This window comes from Symphalangus syndactylus, chromosome 9, assembly GCF_028878055.3.
Source record: "Symphalangus syndactylus isolate Jambi chromosome 9, NHGRI_mSymSyn1-v2.1_pri, whole genome shotgun sequence".
Classification (NCBI taxonomy): Eukaryota; Metazoa; Chordata; class Mammalia; order Primates; family Hylobatidae; genus Symphalangus; species Symphalangus syndactylus.
The window spans coordinates 133,772,857-133,794,344 of record NC_072431.2 but is presented as its reverse complement, the minus strand read 5'-3'; the positions used below and the strand labels follow the sequence as shown (position 1 = coordinate 133,794,344).

Here is a 21,488-nt window from a genome sequence, read left to right as displayed (position 1 = left end):
CCTCCTGAGTAGCTGGGACCACAGGCATGCACCACCATACCTGGCTAATGTTTGTATTTTTTGTACAGACACAGTTTCACCATATTGCCCAGGCTTTAAATTTTTTTTTTTTTTTTTTTGAGATGGCGTCTCACTCTGTTGCCCAGGCTGGAGTGCAGTGGCACGATCACAGCTCACTGCAAGATCTGCCTGCCTCCTGGGTTCACGCCATTCTCCTGCTTCAGCCTCCTGAGTAGCTGGGACTACAGGCGCCCGCCACCACGCCCGGCTAATTTCTTGTGTTTTTAGTAGAGACAGGGTTTCACCGTGTTAGCCAGGACGGCCTTGATTTCCTGACCTCGTGATCCGCCCACCTCGGCCTCCCAAAGTGGCTTTTAATTTTTAAAACATTAAAATTCCTCAATTTTCTAAGCATCAGTTTACTTACTACAAATGAGAATAATAATAGTACTTACCTCTCAGTATGTGTGACACATAAATATTAAACAAATGTTAGTTAATAATTGCTTTCAATTTATGTATGTTTTCAATTATTGTTAAGGGTTTTATGGAAGCACATGAGGGCTGTTAAAGGTATTAGAATGGGTTACCAAATGATAATCATAAAATGAATCTCCCTTTCAATCTATAAGATTGGAATGAAAAAATATCTATGTGGGGATAGTATAAAGTTCTCCTCCCTTCTCACTCTCAGTAACCTTCTCGGTCTCAGTTAATGGCTTTACTTCTTATTTCAAGAAAAATGGAGGCAATCAGAAGAGAACTTTCACATGCTCATACCTCATCTGCAACTCACCTTAATGTATATTCCTATTCTCCATCTCCCTACCTAAGCTAACACCTCCATTTAAATGCATACTCTTACCTCATCAAGGATAACACTCTACCAAATGTCCTTTCCTTTACCTGAATCCATTTTTTGTCTACTAAATCATTTCCATCAGTACACAAACATGTTATTCTATAACACAAACAACAACAACAAAACACACTCTCTTAACCTCTTTTCCTTCCAGATACTGCTCCATTTCTCTATTCCACCTTATAGCAAAACTCCATGAAAGAGGACTCTTCCATTTCCCTCCCCTAATTCTCCTGAATAGACTTCTAAGACTTTTATCCACTTTTCTACTACCACAGCTCACCAAGGTCATTAATATGATCCTCATGTTGCCAAATTAAATAATAAATTCTTATTTCTCATTTCCTCAACCCATCATGAGCAGCCCTCCTTTATGAAACATTTTCTTTACCTGGTTTCCAAAACACTTCTCTTCCTTGACTATCTTCCTGTTTTACTGAACACTCCTTCAAAGTCTCTCCTACTCAGTCCCACTCATCTTGGCCACTTCTACATGCTGGAAGATCTAGTGCTCGCTTTTCTTTTCTTCTCTATCTATGCTCATATACTAAGTGATTTCTACCAGCCTTATGTCTTTAAATACAATCAAGATGCTGACAGCTCCCAAATCTGTACCCCCAGACTCCCTTCAACTCAGACTCCTATACTGAACTGCCTATTCAGTAACACCAATTAGATGTCTAAAGAGCATATCAAAGTTAATATGCTCAAATCTAACTCTTCAATCCCCTCTACCTCTCAAATTTGCTACTCCTTGAGTTTCCCCTATCTCAGTTAATGGCAATTCCATTATTCCAGTTGTTTAGACCAAAAATAGTGGGTATCATCTTTTTCATTCCTTTCTCTCATACTCCATATATCCAATCCTTAAGCAAATTCTACCAATCCCACTTTCAAGGTATATCCAGAATCCAGCCACTCCTTGGTATCTGCACTGCTACTATCCTGGTCCAAGTCTCTACCATTTTTCTCCTGGATTACTGCTATAGTATACTGGTTTCCCTGCTTTCATCTTTGTCCCATTACATTTACCTCCACCCAACAGACTGATTGCTTTAAAACATAAATCAAATCATGTCCCTTCCCTGCTTAAAACCCTTCAATGGCTTCTCATCTCACTCAGTGTAAAAACTCAAATTCTTAAAGATCTACATGATCTGGCTTCCTTCCTCCTTACCTCTCTTACTCTTGCCTGTTACCACATTTCTCTTCACTCGCTCTGCTCTGGTTATGCTTGCCTCTTTGCATCTCCACTAAACGCCAAACATGCTATCAACTTTAGGGCTTTAGTACTTCTATTCCCTCTGCTTTCCCCTCAGAAATACACACAGCTCCCTTCCTCATTTCTTTAAGGTCTGTTCAAACACCAACTCATCAGGGAACCTTTCCCTGACACCTGATTAAAGAGTAAACTTCATCCCGCCCAAATCAGCCATTTCTTAACCCCCTTACCTTGCTTTATTTTTCTTCACAGCACTTTTTTTGCCATCTGACATTTGAGTGTGTTTTTTTCCATGAGAATGTAAGTCACAGAGTGGAGGATTTGTTTAGTCAACAATACTTTCTCAGGGCTTAGAAAGTGCCTTGCACACAGCGGGCAGTCAAAAATATCTGCCGAATTACAAATGACTGGAAAACTACTAAATGATTCCAGGACATCATCCAAAAATCATAAATTAAGGACTATAAAATAAGTAAAACAGATTATAACATTTGAATTACCTGTTTCTTTGGAAAGCCTTCATTAACTTTGGTTCCCATGGCAGCAATTCATTTAAAAGACGTATCAATGTACTATGTAATTCTTTTACAGCTTGCCTCCGATGATACCATTTTCCCTGAAAACAATGTTTAAAGTAAATCCCTTAGATTTATTCTAAAAGTAAATGTCAAAACTTAAGTCCTGAGTAAAATACAAAAACGCCAATACTCCATAAAAATGTATTTCTTCTTCAGAAGCTTGCAGAAAGGGGGAACACATCCTGTAATAAATTTTATTCAATATATGTAACAATTCTCAATTCTACCAGAGAAATCTGAAACCTGTTTCATCCAAATGGAAGACAAAAATTTAAAAAATGTTTTAAAATTGCATGAATTGTAAATGTTTTAATAAATCATTTGTTAAATATATGTAAAAATACAAACATTTATATAAATTCATTAAATAAGTATGACACAGGTCATTTCAGTAAAGTTACTGTAACTTTCCCAAGGAGTGGGGAAAAGGGAGAGAAAAGGTAGGTTTGTTATCATGTCTAAAAGCAGTCTTTTTAACAAACTTCCTAGGCAATTTTACAATTATTTAATTTTACAATGTTTCTAGCCCAGAAAAGCAACCACGTAGTTACTGTTTTCAATACTCGAATGCTATACTAAGACTTAATAGTTACTGATGTCCTCTCAATTTGCTAAGTATTAACCTAGGTATTTCACATATATATATATATATATATCTAGAGAGAGCTCTAGCATTTACAAAAAGCATTCTGAGATGTGGGCATTGTTATGTTCACTTTACAAATGATGAAAATAAGGCTCATAGAGATTAAATTACTTGCTTAAGGTCCTGTAACTTAAACCCATATCTGCCTGATTCTGAAGTCCAAGCTCTGAGAACCACATCACTACCTCTTAAAAAGTATATCACATGAATTCAATCTGACACAGGCTATAAAAACCTCTAGAAGATACACCTCACCTGTATATATAAAATTATTTGAATAACACAGGAACAATAAATTTATAGCTGCTAAGCCACAGTATATACCTATTATTACCATCACCTACTGTTATATAATCATTTTGGGTTTTTTTTTTGTAATGGCTTTAAGATATAATTCACACATCACACAATCCACGTGTTTTCTTTCTAACATAAGATACATAATTATATACGTTATGGGTCACATTTAACATGCATAAACTTAGATTTTGTCCTATAGCAACTGTTGAGTCTATTTGCATATAAGTAGAACACTAAGGCGGAAAAATTACCACTATCTAGAGCAAAAACTATTACAAACGTGCATAAATTTCCCAATATATATAAGGATATATACATATATGACCTTCAAATTTCAGTCATGAAAATTTTAGTTACATACAAACCTGTGTGATGAACGGTATAGTTTTACAAAAAATATTCTGTGCTTTAAACCAGCAGAATGTTTATGCACATAAACAGGTAAATTTCTACCTCTGAGGTTTTTATATCTTAGAAGAGGAATTGCTTACTAGAAGAGTAAGAAGATATAAGATTATATATGTGCATGTGCACATAATGAATATGGAACCTAGGCTCATGACTAATTCGTGTTTCTTAATGGTATGATGAATCAAAGAATTAAGAAAAAAAATTCAAGAAAAGTAATTTTTATTTCATATATTAATCTAGATAGCCCTCTTTCTTGTTAAATGTGTTCTAAAGTACACAAAGGACCCAACTTAAAAATGAGCTACACTTTACAAGTTTATTTTTCTCAAAGAAATGTTATAAAAGTGCTTATTTTAAGCCATGAAAACAAAACTATTAAACTGATACACAATAAAGTTGAACAAAAAATAACTTTCATTTAGAAAAAGTGAACTTAAAATAGAAAATAGGTAGACTTTTCCCTTTAATAAGGCATGTACACCTTGAAAGTTTTTCTCAAAGAAGTGCTTATTCTAAGCCGTGAACACAAAACTATTAAATGATACATTATAAAATTGAACAGGAAGTAACTTTCACCTAGAAAAAGTGAACTTAAAATGGAAAATAGGCAGACTTTTCCCTTTAATAAGGTATGTACACCTTGAAAGTTTTTCTCAAAGAAATGTTATAAGATAGTAAGAAGTGTTTATGTTAAGCATGAACACAAAACTATTAAATGACACATTATAAAACTGAACAGGAAGTAACTTTCATCTAGAAAAAGTGAACTTAAAATAGAAATTAGGTAGACTTGTAACCAACATTCTTCCACTTCTCAACTATCTGGCTTCAAAAAGTGAATTGGTGAGAGTGGAAGTAAATCTTTCGTAAGTTAAAGAGAGAAGAAAGAGGAAAGATATGATGGTAGGGAGACTATACTCTTTGTGGCAGAATTAGCTGGAAAACTGTTCAAAGGCTAGGGAACACCAGGCATGCTGAATTCCTCACCGGGAGTTACAGGAGAAAAATGACAGTTGCAGAGTTACTCTGGGCAGTATGACTGCTGCCTGGATTAGCACGTGGTAGTGTGGTGGGGGATGCAGAAGGACTAGCAGTATTGTGGCACAGAAGATCTTACTTAGGTCTAGGTAGATGACGCACAGGATGGGGAGACTGGGTAGCTGGGATATTGTTATTTCAAGACATTTGTCAACTGTATTTCTGCCTCTGTTGAATTACAATATTAATTTCTGTAGAAAACAGTTTTTAAAAGATTAGAAAGTTTTTACCTTTTAATTTTATTACTAATCTTAGAAATTTAATCCAACATGGAGAAATATACTACTGAACTAGAAGACTGTATATAAGGAAGGAAGCTTAAATATTATGATCAGAGAACAGACTTCTTTCATACAACTCTGTCTTACCAACTAATCTGTTTCGAAATGTCTGTTATCTTTTAACATTATATGTTTTGTGGCCTTCTTCTCTTTCTTTATATATTTTCAGTCTGGGGTAGTGGTGGTATAGTATTTCATTCATAATTTGAAAATGCTTATTAAATCATTCTATATTTGGAAAACAAACCCAAAAGTTTATTATTTTCATAATACAAATTATAGGAAAGTAAAGACTGATAAAATGCTTTGTCTAGCAGATACATAAGAATATAATGACCACAACAAAGGGCACCCCTATACCCTGCCGTGGAGAATGTGAGTCAAGTTTTTATGTTGCTCAAAAGCATGCAGAGGTTTAAAAAAGTTGAAAATTAACTGTTCTGGGATTGCTATTTGAGGTAAGGTGCTTTAATTACTGAGAGTAAAAGGGAAACTCACACTGCCTGTTTTACGTATCATCTTCTTTGGTCAAAACATGGTGCTTATAAACCCAATCAAATTAAAATAATGACACTGTCCCTTTCTACTTAGTAGTGGTCTCAGAGTTTCATGGTATACAATGAAATTAATGTAAAGAGAAGAAAAGTTATATAAAAGAAATTAGAGATGATAATCTGCCTTATCTTGGGTCTAATATAAAAATCTACTTAAAAATCAAACAAGTATTTATTGAACTTTAAATTAGGTCATTAACTAAAAGCTACTAATAGCTTTTCTGATTGATCAACTTTATTCATATACACGGACAAGGGAAAAACAAAGAACAATGATCATGTTTCATCTAGTATGAAATTATTAAAGTTGAAAGGAAACTAAAAGGGCATTTATTTTCTAGAAGAAAATGGTCTAAAGTTATACAGGGAAGTACAGTTGACCCTATGTATCCAACCACAGATATAAAATATTTGGAAGAAAAAAAATGAATGGTTGTGTCTACACTGAACACATACAGACTTTTCTTTCTTGTCATTATTTCCTAGACAATACAGTATAACCACTATTTAAATCACATTTACATTGTAGTAGATATTATAATACAGAGATGATTTAAAGTCTACAGGAGGATGTGTGTAGGTTATACATAAATGGTTATATATATACCATTTTATATAAGGCACTTGAACATACATGGATTTTGGTATGAAGGTGGGGTCCTGGAACCAATCTCCCAAGGATACTGAGACACAACTGTATTTGCAGATAGAAGCAGCCATTAGACTAGAATTCTATACTCTAAATACTAACGTCTAATATCCTTCCGCTATACAATGCTGTATCTCTTGGACCCCACAAAGACAATTCCTAAAGAAGAAATAGATTATATTGTGAAAGTACCTATATTTACATGTAGGTATCTCTGTATTGTAAGAATTAAAATCCCTAAGACTTATTTTAACTTTTAAAATTACAATAATAATTAAAATTATAATGACCTAAAGTTAAGAGTGAATTAAAAGCAAAACAGCAAGTTCTTCTGTGTTCAAACACAAAGACAGAATGTGGATGTAATAAAAATCAGAAAGGCCCTTAAGACTCTTTCTCTATACTGATTAATACAGAAACAAAGATAAAAATGGCAGACAGATAATTTAGTAAAAGATCATTTGTGGAGCAGTGCTATGACTTTCTCTAATAAAAATATATTTAATAAGCTTTATGCATCTAATTTTAGTTCTGACTTTCCTTTATAAACAAGTATGTGAATATAGGGATAAATCAACTGTTTCCATGTTAGAATTTTCACTATTTTCATAGGCAAACAATACTTTCTAAGAGAATCTCAATGCATTATATGAATTTAATAATTCAAATATTTACTGAAGGTCACTTTATAAAGGGACAAGTAGTATTTTTCTTTTATGAATCAACAAAAGTATGAATTTCAAGTGTACATTATGGAACCAAAGACATACAATATAATTTAAATTTGAAGCTTACCTTTCATGCTTTCTCATCCAATGTCCACAGCAGCTACAGATTGCCAGCTCCCTTTCCATAAGATGGCCCAACTACAAAACACTGGAGGTTTTATGACCCCATAGGGATTGCTACAAAAAGGAACTGGTCTATGGTCACAAGATTAAGTCCTTCATTATATTAGGCAGTTTTATAAGTCTTTGAGTGTAACAGATTAATAACTTAAGGAATCATAAAGGAAAATAAAAAATAACTTACAAAACTACACAATATTGTAAAAAGAAAAGTTGCATCTCTATGTATGTGAAATGAGTGGGGAGGGAAACGTACCTCACAACTAAAGAACAACTGCATTCTGCTACAGTAATCTGGGATGGGTATGACAGCACCAGCATAACACTGGCCGGGGTGTGGCAAGGAGAGGGAGTTGGCAATCTACTGATGCTGGGGATACTGGATACTTAAAAAGGAAAAAAAGAGGGACATAAATAAATTCTAGATTAAATGTCTCATTACAACAAATATATTTTGCACACTTTAATTTAGATGCTTTGTACATTAAACTTAGGTGAAAGTCACTTGTTTATACAAGCCATACAGTTACTTACATAGATTTTTCTTGTAATATTATATCTAAACAAAACAGGTATTGGCAGTCATATGAAGAAAAAATTAAAATCATATAAAAATATACAAAGAATGCTTTTTTAAATGGAGATGGTATTATTGTGGAGATAACATTTTTATTAAAAAGAACAGTACAAAACATATACAACGAAAGTATGAATGCTTTTTGCCTATATGCTTTTATTTACAAATAAATATGTTGTTAGATCACAGACACATGAAGCACAAAACATTTTTTGTTACAAGTTTAATTCTTGTCACAGACTTAAATTATGTGGTAGAGAAGGTATTAAATATCAATATATTACAATATATTATGCTTTTCTTTTCTTTTCTTTTTTTTTTGGAGACAGGGTCTTGCTCTGTTGCCCAGGCTGGAGTGCAGAGGTGCGATGTCGGCTCACGGCAACCTCCACCTCCCGGGTTGAAGCAATTCTCCTGCCTCAGTCTCCCTAGTAGCTAGGATTACAGACGCCTGCCACCGCGCCCAACTAATTTTAAATTTTTGTTTTTTCAGTAGAGATGAGGCTTCACCATATTGACCAGGCTGGTCTTGAACTCCTGACCTCAAGTGACCCACCCGCCTTGGCCTCCTGAAGTAGTGGGATTACAGGCACGAGCCACTGCGCCCGGCCGTATTATGTTTTTTAATTAAAATGCAAATACCTTTTAGAAAAGCTAAATGGATCCCTACAAAAAGAAGTCTTATTTAAGGTCTCGTGCACTACTGACTGAGTGAGCTGGGCACTAAAAGATGTCTCATTTAAAATCACTAACTATATCCAAAGGTATAATCTAAACTCACATGTATAAAAACAGAATATATATAATAAACTGTAACTAAGTATTTTAATAAACTAATTATCTGACATTCTCCTTAGTCTAAGTACTATTAAATGAAAAGGTAATACTATATTCAATAAGTATTCACTTATTTTTCTTACTGCTTACCTACAGAAACTACCACCATATTAACATATTCCTGCATATTCACAGTTTTGGGGGTAAAACATCATGTTAATCATGTTGGTACACAGTCCCTGAAAAAGTGCTATTTTGACAGTATAATCCATATAAATATGAAAAAAGTTAATAAGTATTTTAACACTGACAGAAGCTCTAACATGAACTATTATATATGCTATTATTTTCTCTTGATACTCTTACCAATTTTTACTTAAGACTAGGAGAAAAGGAACGCGTTTGTACTTTAAAGGCATCCCACACTGAATACATCGAATAGTATATCCAACATTTCCAAATTAGTATTTAAACAGAAAGCATGAAGGCAAACTACAACAATAATAATGATAACATTGCAAGTTTCTCTGTCTTCCGGCTTTGCAGAGGGGGAAAAACTGGGTGACAGGTCACATTCCTGGTAAGGTAGTTCACTATCACTGGGGAAGAAAATCTAACAATATACATTTAAGAGACAATGTGCTATCATTTTCATTTACAAAGAATGAACCGTGGACTAGAAATTAACCACTGGTTGAGTATCTGAATTTGACTGTTTTCAATAAATTGATGTTAGCCAACAAACTGATGATATTTTAACAGATCTATATATGCTATCAGAAAGATGGGTTCTCAAACAATTCACAGCACAATCTAAACCACAAAGTAATGGCATGTTTATTTGGCATAAGACGGGCATAAAAAGTTCCACGTAAGTGAAATTAAGACGGGAAATATTTGAAAAGCAGGGACAGTATCCTACTTACTTTTATTTTTTCATATTCTCTCACAACGCCTAACTCTGACAGAAAAGGCCCACAGTAAGTGTTCCACTACATAAGCACATTTCTCATGTAACTGAGGTTTCTTCCTTAGATACAAAAGGTTATTTAAACATTGATTAAAATGTTCCTAAAATATAAGTCTTTCAGATTTTCTGACAATATAATGAATACAATCTAACTCTTGATGACTTGGGTCATCATTATAAACAAGTTATTCTGTTAGTTTTAAACTCCTAAGACCTGCTTTTACATATTTTTTTCAATTGTTTTTTAAAAAAATTATTCATTAGCTGGGCATGGGGGCTCATGCCTATAGTCGCAGCATTTTGGGAGGCCGAGGCAGGTAAATCACTTAAGCCCAAGAGTTCGAGACTAGTCTGAGAAACATGGCAAAACCCTGTCTCTACAAAATATCCAAAGATTAGCCGGCCATGGTAGCATGCACCTGTAGTCCCAGCTACTGGGGAGGCTGAGGTGGGAGGATTGCTTGGGCCTGGGAGGTAGAGGTTGCAGTGAGCCAAAATCCCACTACTGCACTCTTGCCTGCGTGACAGAGTGAGACCCTGTCTCAAAGATAAATAAATAAGTAATTTATCAGTGTTTCATGCTGTCAGTAAATCTGCCTTAAACAGCTCCTGTCCTAATTAAAAGTAGCTGCTACTACTTATTAGAATTACATCTTAAAGAACTGGTTTCCCATAAGGTCTTTCTATTTTAAAGTAGTGGAACATCCACATGTGTACTCTGTGCTCTCTATTTAGGCTCCTTTGTGCTCTCTGCTGGATTCTGGGTTAATCTTCCTTCAATATATAATGTACAATTTTTTTCTTTTTCTACAGAGTCTAGTAAGATGCTAAGAAAGTTTTATTAATATTCAGTCCATTGAGTTTTGACATAATTTCCCAACTCACAAGAGGCACTGAATTGAAGTCTTTCCAAAGACTTTTATACCTTCTATAATACAAAAACACAGAATGATGTAAAGCTCATTTTTTTTTTACCTTAACCTTCATAGATTTCAATTCAATTTTCCAGAACCATGGAAGGTAGTAATCAAACTGTTAAACAGAAGACAATACAAATTGATTGGGACTTTGAAAAATGTTTGACATTTAAAATGTTACTTATATTTGAATAAGGGTATGTGATACGTGATTGAAAAAGGTTTAGGCCAGGTGCGGTGGCACTCATGCCTGTAATCCCAGCACTTTGGGAGGCTGAGGTGGGTGGATCACAAGGTCAAGAGTTTGACACCAGCCTGGCAAATACGGCGAACTCCGTCTCTATTAAAAATACAAAAATCAGCTGGGTGTGGTGGCACGTGCCTGTAGTTCCAGCTGCTCAGGAGGGTGAGGCAGGAGAATCACTTTAACCCGGGAGGCGCAGGTTGCAGTGGGCCGAGATCGTGCCACTGCACTCTAGCCTGGGTGATAGAGCAAGACTCTGTCTCAAAGAAAAAAAAAAAAAAGTGTTTAAAGCAAATTATAAAAGACACACTAGCCTGTAATCCCAGCACTCTGGGAGGCCGAGGCAGGTGGATCACCTGAGGTCAGGGGTTCGAGACCAGCCCGGCCAATATGGTGAAACCGTCTCTACTGAAAGTACAAAAATTAGCTGGGCGTGGTGGAACATGCCTGTAATCCCAGCTACTCAGGAGGCTGAGGCAGGAGAATCGCTTGAACCTGGGAGGCAGAGGTTGCAGTGAGCCGAGATCACACCACTGCACTCCAGCCTAGGCAAAAGAACAAGACTCCATTTCCAAAAAAAAAAAAAAAAAAGAAGAGAAAAGAAAAGAAAAAGAAAAAGAAAAAGAAACACTAGAAAGCTCTTGACTACAGAAGGATCTGTATCTAGGTCAACTCCTTTGAAACTCAACTCTGTGCTGGGATATATGGAATATACAGCATTAACTCCCTGCCTGATGTAGAAACAATGTACAATCTTTTTACCTTTTAACGGGAACTTTCTTTGGAAGAAAGAGGTTTTCAAACATTGTTTTCATGCAAGTTTCCCTGATGGGATTCAAACCATCAAGCCAAACTGCAGTAAGTAGAAACAGTGAGCACTGTAAACAAAAGTTAAAATCTAGTTCTTAGTTGTGCAGAGCAGGATATGAATGAAGATAATGCATTCTCAAATAATTCAGTGACTACAGTCAACTGAAGCTTTGTTTGCCTTACCAGTCATATATGTCTGGTTCACATTTCCTATCATCTAGGTCCCCTTTTTCATTATTATTCTGAACATGTCAGTTAACATTTGATTCTCCATAAAATTCATGTTATTTGCCCTTCTACCCTACTCTCAAACAACATATTATATTAAACATGTAATTAAGGGAAGTGAACAAATGTCTATGGTGTCTGGTGACTTATGAATAAACACAGCTTGAAAATAAAAGATTAAATATTTTATAAAACGACAGGGGCTAGCCCAACCAACCCTAATTAAAAATAAAAATTTTAGCACTTTGGGAGGCTAAGGCAGAAGGATCGATTGAGCCCAGGAGTTTGAGACCAGCCTGGGAAACACAGCAAGACCTTATCTCTACCAAAATATACAAAAATTTGCCAGGTGTGGTGGTTTGAGCCTCTAGTCCCAGCTTCTCTCAAAGCTGAGGTGGGAGGATCACTTGAGCCCAGAAGGTCAAGGCTGCAGTGAGCTAGCTATGATCGTGCCATTGCACTCCAGCCTGGTTGACAGAGCAAGGAGCCCCTATCTTAAAAATAATAAAAATAAATTAAAATAAATAAATATTTTAACCCACAGGTTGAGGATAAAATCTTACTCTGTAAGTGAATTCCTTGACGATAGGAACTTAGTTTTAATCTCTGGATTCCTACCAAGTTCCTGGTACTATACACAGCACATAGAAGACATTCAGAAAATAGTTACCTAGTAAATAAGGCTAGAATCTGTAACTAAGCAGGTAAAAAGCACATTTTATCTGTTGTGCAACATTTCCAAAAGGTCATTTTAATTTTTAAAAGATTTAGTGTAACTATTTAAAGGTAAATTGATTTTCTCCCACAGCTGAGATAGTTTTCAGTTTTGTTAACCATTAACGAGTTTGCCAGAAGACCTAGAAAAACATATTGTACACATGATGTGACTGTTAAAACCCTAAATAAAACTAATTTTAAGAATAATTTAGAGATTATTACAACCAAAGCCATGAAGTAAAGTAATCAGGGCTTACTGAGAACTGTGAATGTACTTAAAGCTCCTTATACTGTAGTACAATAGATTTTGTATTCTAAACAGCTGGCTATAATATTAAAAATATTGATACCTCACTGAGAAAATGGGACATGAAATGGAGAGAAGAGGGAAAATTCCATTATCCTTCAATATAATAGAATAAAATTTATTTTTTACAGGTGTTAGAAAACAAGATTAATGCACAATAATTTCTTTGCCTTATATCAGTATTCATACAGTGAAAGCCGTTATTAATGTTATAAAACCACTTATTACACGTAGTTTTATAACATAATTAACACACTACCATTACATGTGTAATAAGTGGTTTTATAACATTATATGTAGTTTTATAACATTATTTTATAACATTACTTGTCAATATTTTTCCATTTACTTATGTTATCATTCCTTACAATATCTTCAGTTAAGAACATACACATCATATTTCTAAAACTGAATAAAGAAAATACATATATAACTATATTGTTTGTAACTTATTTCCTATACTAAGGGAAGCCAAGGTCAAGAATCTTTCTTAATCATCGATGGAATCATGAAGGGTAAAGGTTAACACAGACAATCACAAGTTCTATCAAGTACAAGTCTTAATTAGAAGTATATTATGTAATAGAATTCTCTCTATGATGGGATCTGGTATTATGATTTCACTGATTTCTACCTAACTTTCAAAACATCAACTTGTTTTCTCTCCAAGTAAGTTGGCAGCAGTGGATAGAATGAAACAATAAGGCCCTTAGCAAATACAGGCTTTTACCAGGGTTTTACAACCTCAGCACAACTGACATTTGGGACAAGACAGTTCTTTGTTGTGGAGGAATGTCTGTGCATTGTAGAATCATTACAATGTAGGATGTTCAGCAGCATCATTGGCCTCTATCCATTAAATGCCAGTGCCACTTCTTGAACTATGATAATCAATGTCTCCTAGGGAAGTGGAGCAAAATCATTCCTGATTGATAATCACTGGCTTATACAGAACTCTGTGACCAAAAAACTGGGGGGGTTAGCATCTCTGATCTAAGCTTCTGACTTCTCTAATATTCAGTCTAGCTAATGTACACCCTTTGGTTAGGTAAGAGAAGTATTATTATTGTATTCTGAATTTACATTAAGAACATAATAAAGATTAATTTTATCCATTACTTGAAATTTCTTTAATTCTTTTTAACATACCTTTTTACATACTGTAATCATTATGTACATATTATTTTGTATGTCTTTTTGTTTTGAGATAGTCTTGCTCTGTCGCCCAGGCTGGAGTGCAGTGGTACAATCTCTAGCGCAGTGGTGCAATCTTGGCTCACTGCAGCCTCTGCCTCCCTAGTTCAAGCAATTCTCCTGCCTCAGCCTCCCGAGTAGCTGGGATTACAGGCACGTGCCACTACAGCCAGGCTAATTTTTGTATTTTTAGTAGAGACAGGGTTTCACCATGTTAGCCAGACTGGTCTCCAACTCCCAACCTCATGATCCGCCCACCTCGGCCTCCCAAAGTGCTGGGATTACAGGCATGAGCCACCGTGCCTGGCCCATTGTGTATGTTCTTAAAACTTAACATTTCACAAATATTTCCGTGTTGTAACAATGATCTACCAATTTTACTAGCTATATAACAGTGTGTTAATATTGTTTGGTTGGTCATCTCGCTACTGCTGGACATATGGATGGTTTACAAATTTCCACTACTAGGGGTGGTCTGCTAAATACACCATTGTGTATATTACTTTTGGGGGTAGGGAGAAGAAATGGGGAGAACAAAAGTTAAATTCCAAATAGCATTACAGGATCAAAGCACACATGCGGTTGTGCTCAATATGTATAGCTTTCCTTACATATTGATTATAAAATTTAGAAATAAAATCTTAGATCTTATTCAATGTTGAGGGGCTTATCTAAGATGTATTAGAAAAGATGTGGTCTTACATTTAAAATTTAATTATCGATATTTATAAGACTTTCATTTATCATCACATAACCCAGAAGAGGTTTTTTTCCTTATAAATAACATATTTATTGCAAAATTTTCACTTTTCCTCATGCCCAATCTCTGCAAGGGTCTTTCCTTAATTGAAAAAGACGGAAAATTCTTTGAAAATCAGAACTATGAGACAGAACATAAACGGCATTAAACAAATATGAGGGAAAAGGGGATTATACGAAATATACATTATTAGAAATATAAGTTTGGCGAAATCTTCCAATTTTTATGATTTAGAAAGCAATACTGGCTAACAAATTTCAAGTACAATAAGATCAGGTAATGTTATCAGTATCTTAGCTCTATTTTTCAGGAAAACTAATAAATTTCCTACATTAAAACAGGTATTTTTTAAATAATTAAGCAAAATGCAAATTTTATCTGCTAACTAAAGCCACAAAAATAAAAACAAAATGTTCCGATTTCTTCTCTAGATCATGAAAGACTGCTATCACGTAAATAATGATGAGAAAGAAAAAACTAAAGGACTTTGTCAAACTACGTATTTATCTCAACCAGAGGTCTCACTTTTAACAAATCTCTGGTAGATAAAAATTAAGTTCAGTACCACAGGATCTAAAGGATGATGAGGACTTTTTGGACTAAACCCCTAAATGGAGTGATGGGATCCAGTGAACTAAGTTTAAATTTCAGAAAATTAAAGCATTTTTCTCTTCACATTAACCATAAACAAAATTAGTTGTTTTGCAAGAATGAGTAAACAATCTAAATTTTAAAACACTAAGTCTTCCAGTACAATGAGTAGTTCAATGACAAAACCTCTAAAAGGTTAAAAAGACCTTGTTATGTAAACATAAAGCTGCTCTAAAAAATAAAGTTTATTAATTAAAAACAAAAAAACTTAAAATGGAATGTTTACCTGAGTGAAAAAATGGGACCATTCTTCCCTGCTGCTTTTCTACTTTGGTAGGAAATACTACCTGGAAAGTCCCTGCAGAGAAGCCTCCTGAAGCAGCTAGGTGTTTGTATTATATGAATCCATGTTAGATCCTTTATCACATGTGTAATTTCTATCTTTAGTAATGACATTTATAATTTATAAAAAGAAATATTTATAATGGAATATATCTTGTTACTGGAGCCATTATCATAGATATGAATGTTGATAATAAAAGAATTGTTTTGACTCCACATACTTAGTTTTGACAATGATATACTCTTATGAAGATCAGTATTAATACTTCATTTGTCTGACAATAGTGAAGGAAGGCCACAAGACAAGGAATCAGTCAAAAGAGTTGTCACTATTACCAAGTTTATACACTTCATTATTAAGAAAATCCTTCAGGTCCTCACTATGAACTCAGTTCTAGTAAGTATGGTTACCTGCTTTCTTAATCCACAATATATCAGCTAGGGCAAGTATATGGACACACACAAGAAATGACAGGTGACAGACAGCCTGGCAATGAAAAAAAGACAGAACAAAAGCAAAAATACAAACAAAATCCTTCAGAATATATTAACCTAAAAGCCTTTTGGTGAATGTTTAATCAGAGCTACTAATACCAACAGATTTTTAGAGAAACAATATTGTTATTCATAATGATGACCCTCAAGTCATAAAGAAAAGGTTAAATTGTGTTTAGGACAAGGAGTCAGGGAAGTTTTTCCATTAAAATTGTTTTAGTATCAAAGGTTTACATTTCAGTTATCTAGAAATTCAGTTAAGTGAAACACCTTACTCCCAAAAGATGCTAAACTGGCAGTACACATACATAACATAAAACATAACATAACGTAACATAACATAACATACATTACATAACATAAACATTCAATAAAGTTAATTCCTAGAACATCTATCACAATCAATATTAGCTTTTGTAAAAAATAAGGAACAATAGATGCAAACTTTTATTGTCTATTTGCTTTATGCTGTGTGGCTGTTTCATTGGTTAAGATAATCTGTTCATGTAAACAATCTTTTAAACAGTTTAAATTAAGGAGAAAGAGCTCTTATGTTAGTAATCTCAGTAAGATTATCCCTGCTAAGTACAGTTCCAAGAATTTCTACTTTTTGAAGGGTGGAAAACGTACTTTAAAACTAATATGCAAACATCGGGGGCATGGACAAGTTAAAAGTTTAGAGATACAAATCAACTAAACCCTAGGTAATCTAAAATTTTCTGATTAACATGCCCTCAAGGAATACAATGTCAAATATTTGTAGTTTATGTTTTCTTCTTCTGTTTTTTTGATTCAGGCTCTGGTTCTGTTGCCCAGGATGGAATGCAGTGGCATGATCACAGCTCACTGCAGCCTCGACCTCCTGGGCACAAGTGATCCTCCTTCCTCAGCCTCCTGAGAAGCTGGGACTACAGGCATGCACCACCACGCTGAGCTAATTTTTTATTTTTTGTAGAGACGGGGTCTAGCTATTTTGTCCAAGTTGGTCTCGAGCTCCTGGGCTCAAGAAATCCTCCCACCTCAGCCTCTCAAAGTGCTAAGTTTACAGGCCTGAGCCACTATGCCTGGCTGTGGTTTATGTTTTCTTTTATTCTTCTTCTAGACAGTACCAATGGAAATGAGGTGAATGGCTTTACAGAAGCCTCTAGAACGCTTGCAGAAGTCTTTTTCTCCTATAATATATGCCATAAGTACATAATTCAACTATGCTTAAAACTATGCATTAAAAAACCCTCTAATTTATAATGTGGGAATAAATAAAAGTTACGTTTAACTGTAGCATAAAAAATTGGCAAATTTAACAGAATGTTTAGAATGAAATATGGACACCTCCCTAAAAACAACTTCCACAAAAAACAGTAACACTCTGATATTTTAAAAAGACTATTCCTTCCTATTAACGAACAGAATTAGTCCTTTCTGAGCGTAAAACATAAAAAAAAAAAAAACCCTCTGGCTACAGAGTAAATAACATTTACGTAACATAAATATTTGAGGAATATATCACAGCAGTAAATTTTAATGAAACACATGGTCTTCCACATCAAGAGACTGCCTATACACCTAAAGTGTATACGTATAAAAATATAAGAATCTAAACCATTTTTAATGAAAATATTTCCAAAATATGCAGTTTTCCACATTCTCAAGTTAATTATTGAACATAATGTTTTCTTGCTAATTGATGACTATCATCATGAGCATTTATTCTCTCTCTTAAATTACCGTGATACTCTCAGGGTTATCTGTCACACATGAGACTTCTGAAATGCTTAAGGCTGTTTCACCCTAGTACTAAGTAACTTCAGAAGGTTGTACTTTTATGGTACTGCAATCTCCTCCTTTCAGAGTGCTACCAACACGTCTTTCCTAACAACATATAAAATGACTAATACAAATCTGCCGATATCAAACTTGCTGAATCACTAACCATATTTTATACATATTTATATTAACAGGTTCTGAGCATAGATCTAAAAGTGGCTTCATGATATTCCTAAGGCGGAAAACAAAAGGTTTTAAAAAAATGATTTTCTTCAGGTTTAAACCGTTTCCCATTTATTTATTGGTATGTAATTGTGTTTAAAATCTGTGCATAGTCCAACTATAAATGCTAGTTAAATAAGTGTTATTGATTTAATAAATAGCACAATTGAGTGTTTTACCAAGTATCAGGTGAATAAATATATGCCCTTAAACTCTAGTCTCTCAAGAACAATAAAAATATTAGAATATGAAAGTAAAGATTAATTATAATTTAGAGGAAATAATGAAAGTTAAAAAAACTTTCAGTAGATAAAGGTTCTTAAAAAAGTCATATTGTTAAGTACGTATCAAAATTATCTGGGGCAGTATTAAACAATTTACATCTGTTTTTCTGTTACACTGAATTAAAATTTTATGTTACTAAGCAATAAACTTCCATTAAAAGCATATAATTATTAAGAATATTTGCAAGGCAAACATTACCCAAAAAACTACCAGTCAGAAAACAACCAGCCAGTATACTGGGAAATATCTACAACTACACCTGATACAAACCAGGCAAACAAAATTAATTTAACTGCCCCGGCACGATTTCTGTCTATTAAAAATGAAAACTAGACCACACAGGAGAAATAAAAGAAACAATGTTTCTATCTTTCCTTGTAAATTTTCATGTAATCCAGGAAAACAAGATTTCAAAAAGGCTTTAGGAAAAAGCAGGAAATAAATTTTAATGCTGACAATAATAGATAGAACTTTTGGATCAACACCTACCGATTTTTTTCTACTGTTTTCCAGATCTTTGAGTTCATTCTCGATTTTTGTGATTAATTCCCTGAGTTCATCAAGATTAGTGCAAATAAGCTAAAATAAAACACAAAAACACAGCTTGATAACACATAATATAAAACACCCAAAATGTGGTAACAGAAGTTGTTTTAACACACACTGAATTCACAATTATTTTTCTCTGTAATAGTAAAAAGCAAGAAAAGCTCTGCAGTTTATATTTTCAAATACATTTACTTGCTATGATGTATGAACTTCAGGCTTAGTATAAAAGAAGCTGAAATTTCAACATTGGTGGTTTCATCCCACATCCCCACCTTTCAGTTTGCTTTATAATTCGGGTACTTTCTTAACATTATTAACTTTCAGCCCAGAATGACAAAGATCTGGAAACTCACCCTAGATTTCACAGGTTGTCAAATCACCTTTAAGAAATGTTTCATCAGGCAGTCTCCCAGCAGGTGAATAAACACACTCCTGGAGAACTGTTACACCTTTGCCTTGGTTTGCTAACTATACGATGTAACAAACCTTAGTTATTGCTGGTGGGATTGCTAAAAGGACTGCAACTATATGTAATACATTCAAAGACCTAAACAAAATGAAGTACATATTCTTAATATCAGTTTAGTAGTCTTTAATCAAACCATCTCCACAGATAGCATCTATTTCCTTTCATAATTGTGTGGCTCATTTCATTTCACCTGGTAACACTGGCAAATGGCCAAAATAATTATTAATTACTAACAACTAAACTAGCTTGGTTTAATTACTAAAGTTTTAGTGAACTGTCAGCAACAGCAACAAAAATATTAGTAACTACATCTTAGTTTTTGTAAAAGTATACTGAATTTCTCCAATTCGTTCAATATACTCTTTTCCTAAAATAATTTAAGCTATTTTAAAAAAAATACTGTGAAAAAGATTTCTGAAACAAAACTGCAACCAAATAGAGAGGAAAAATCTCAGATTAATGAAAAGTCTTGTTGTAATGTTTATACCATGTGATAATTTAAAAATATACTGTACTTACAAATTACTAATTCACCATTAGCTTTTATCAGCCCCACGTTTGTTACATTAATTAATTTCAGTGTAAGGGGATTGTTTTCCTAAAGGGCACTTTCTTTTGTTAGAAGAGCAAACAAAAACAATAAAAGCAAAAGTGGGTTACAACAAGATAATTCCTTGTGGCTACTAAGTGACAAAAACAAGACAGAGACCCTTAAATTTCTTTTATTAGGTTAAACCATATGAAATTGCTGATAAGCTTTTTATCTACAAAAATGGCAAGACAGTTCAACCTAAGAGATTAAGAAAAAATGATCACAGATAATTTGTATTAACAATTACATAGTAGGAATATCTATATAATTTCAAACTCATAGAATTGACCAAGTAGGGAAAATATGTATTTAAATAATCCAGATTAAACAATTTGAGAGTAGAAACAATACAGTGGTGTAGTGGGACAGTGTAGCTGATATTTATTAGAAACTACACATTCCAATTTGCCAAATTTACTTATGAAAGAAATGCTGATGGTCAAGCAGTGGACTGGCCAACCAGGTAAGTGGGTCTAGAACTAGAGAGCTTCTTCAACTTCTATTGCAACTATGAAGACTTGGAACAATGTTGTCCCTACAGTGGATTTTTATTAAGTATTCAGCGAGGACTAAACTTTTCATAGTATAATCTGCTATTATGATGACTGTGTCAAATTTGCCCCAGAGCTTGCAGATGGATGGCTATACCTCTTTTCACCGAACTTGGTTGTACCTGTTAATACCAAATCATAGATTTCTTTATTTTATTTTATTTTATTTTTTTTTATTTATTTATTTTTATTATACTTTAGGGTTTTAGGGTACATGTGCACAATGTGCCGGTTTGTTACATATGTATCCATGTGCCATGTTGATTTCCTGCACCCATTAACTCGTCATTTAGCATTAGGTGTATCTCCTAATGCTGTCCCTCCCCTCTCCCCCCACCCCACAACAGTCCCCGGAGCGTGATGTTCCCCTTCCTGTGTCCATGAGTTCTCATTGTTCAATTCCCACCTATGAGTGAGAACATGCGGTGTTTGGTTTTTTGTCCTTGCGATAGTTTACTGAGAATGATGTTTTCCAGTTTCATCCATGTCCCTACAAAGGACACAAACTCATCATTTTTTATGGCTGCATAGTATTCCATGGTGTATATGTGCCACATTTTCTTAATCCAGTCTATCGTTGTTGGACATTTGGGTTGGTTCCAACTCTTTGCTATTGTGAATAGTGCCGCAATAAACATACGTGTGCGTGTGTCTTTATAGCAGCATGATTTATAGTCCTTTGGGTATATACCCAGTAATGGGATGGCTGGGTCAAATGGTATTTCTAGTTCTAGATCC

General features: G+C 34.3%; 1 protein-coding gene across 3 annotated transcripts in view; it reads right to left on the bottom strand.

Moving 5' to 3' along the window:
* Positions 1-21,488, bottom strand: part of BRD10 (bromodomain containing 10) — an 87,698-nt gene that overhangs the window by 7,357 nt on the left and 58,853 nt on the right. Inside the window, exons 5-7 of one of the 3 annotated variants that reach the window (XM_055294292.2) lie at positions 19,079-19,168; positions 10,689-10,745; positions 2,585-2,700 (exon numbers count right to left, since the gene is read on the bottom strand). In XM_055294292.2, coding sequence (XP_055150267.1) covers positions 2,585-2,700; positions 10,689-10,745; positions 19,079-19,168 — 263 coding nt within the window. The remainder of the gene's footprint in view (positions 1-2,584; positions 2,701-10,688; positions 10,746-19,078; positions 19,169-21,488) is intronic. The other 2 variants (XM_055294293.2, XM_055294294.2) reach the window with 2 other exon arrangements.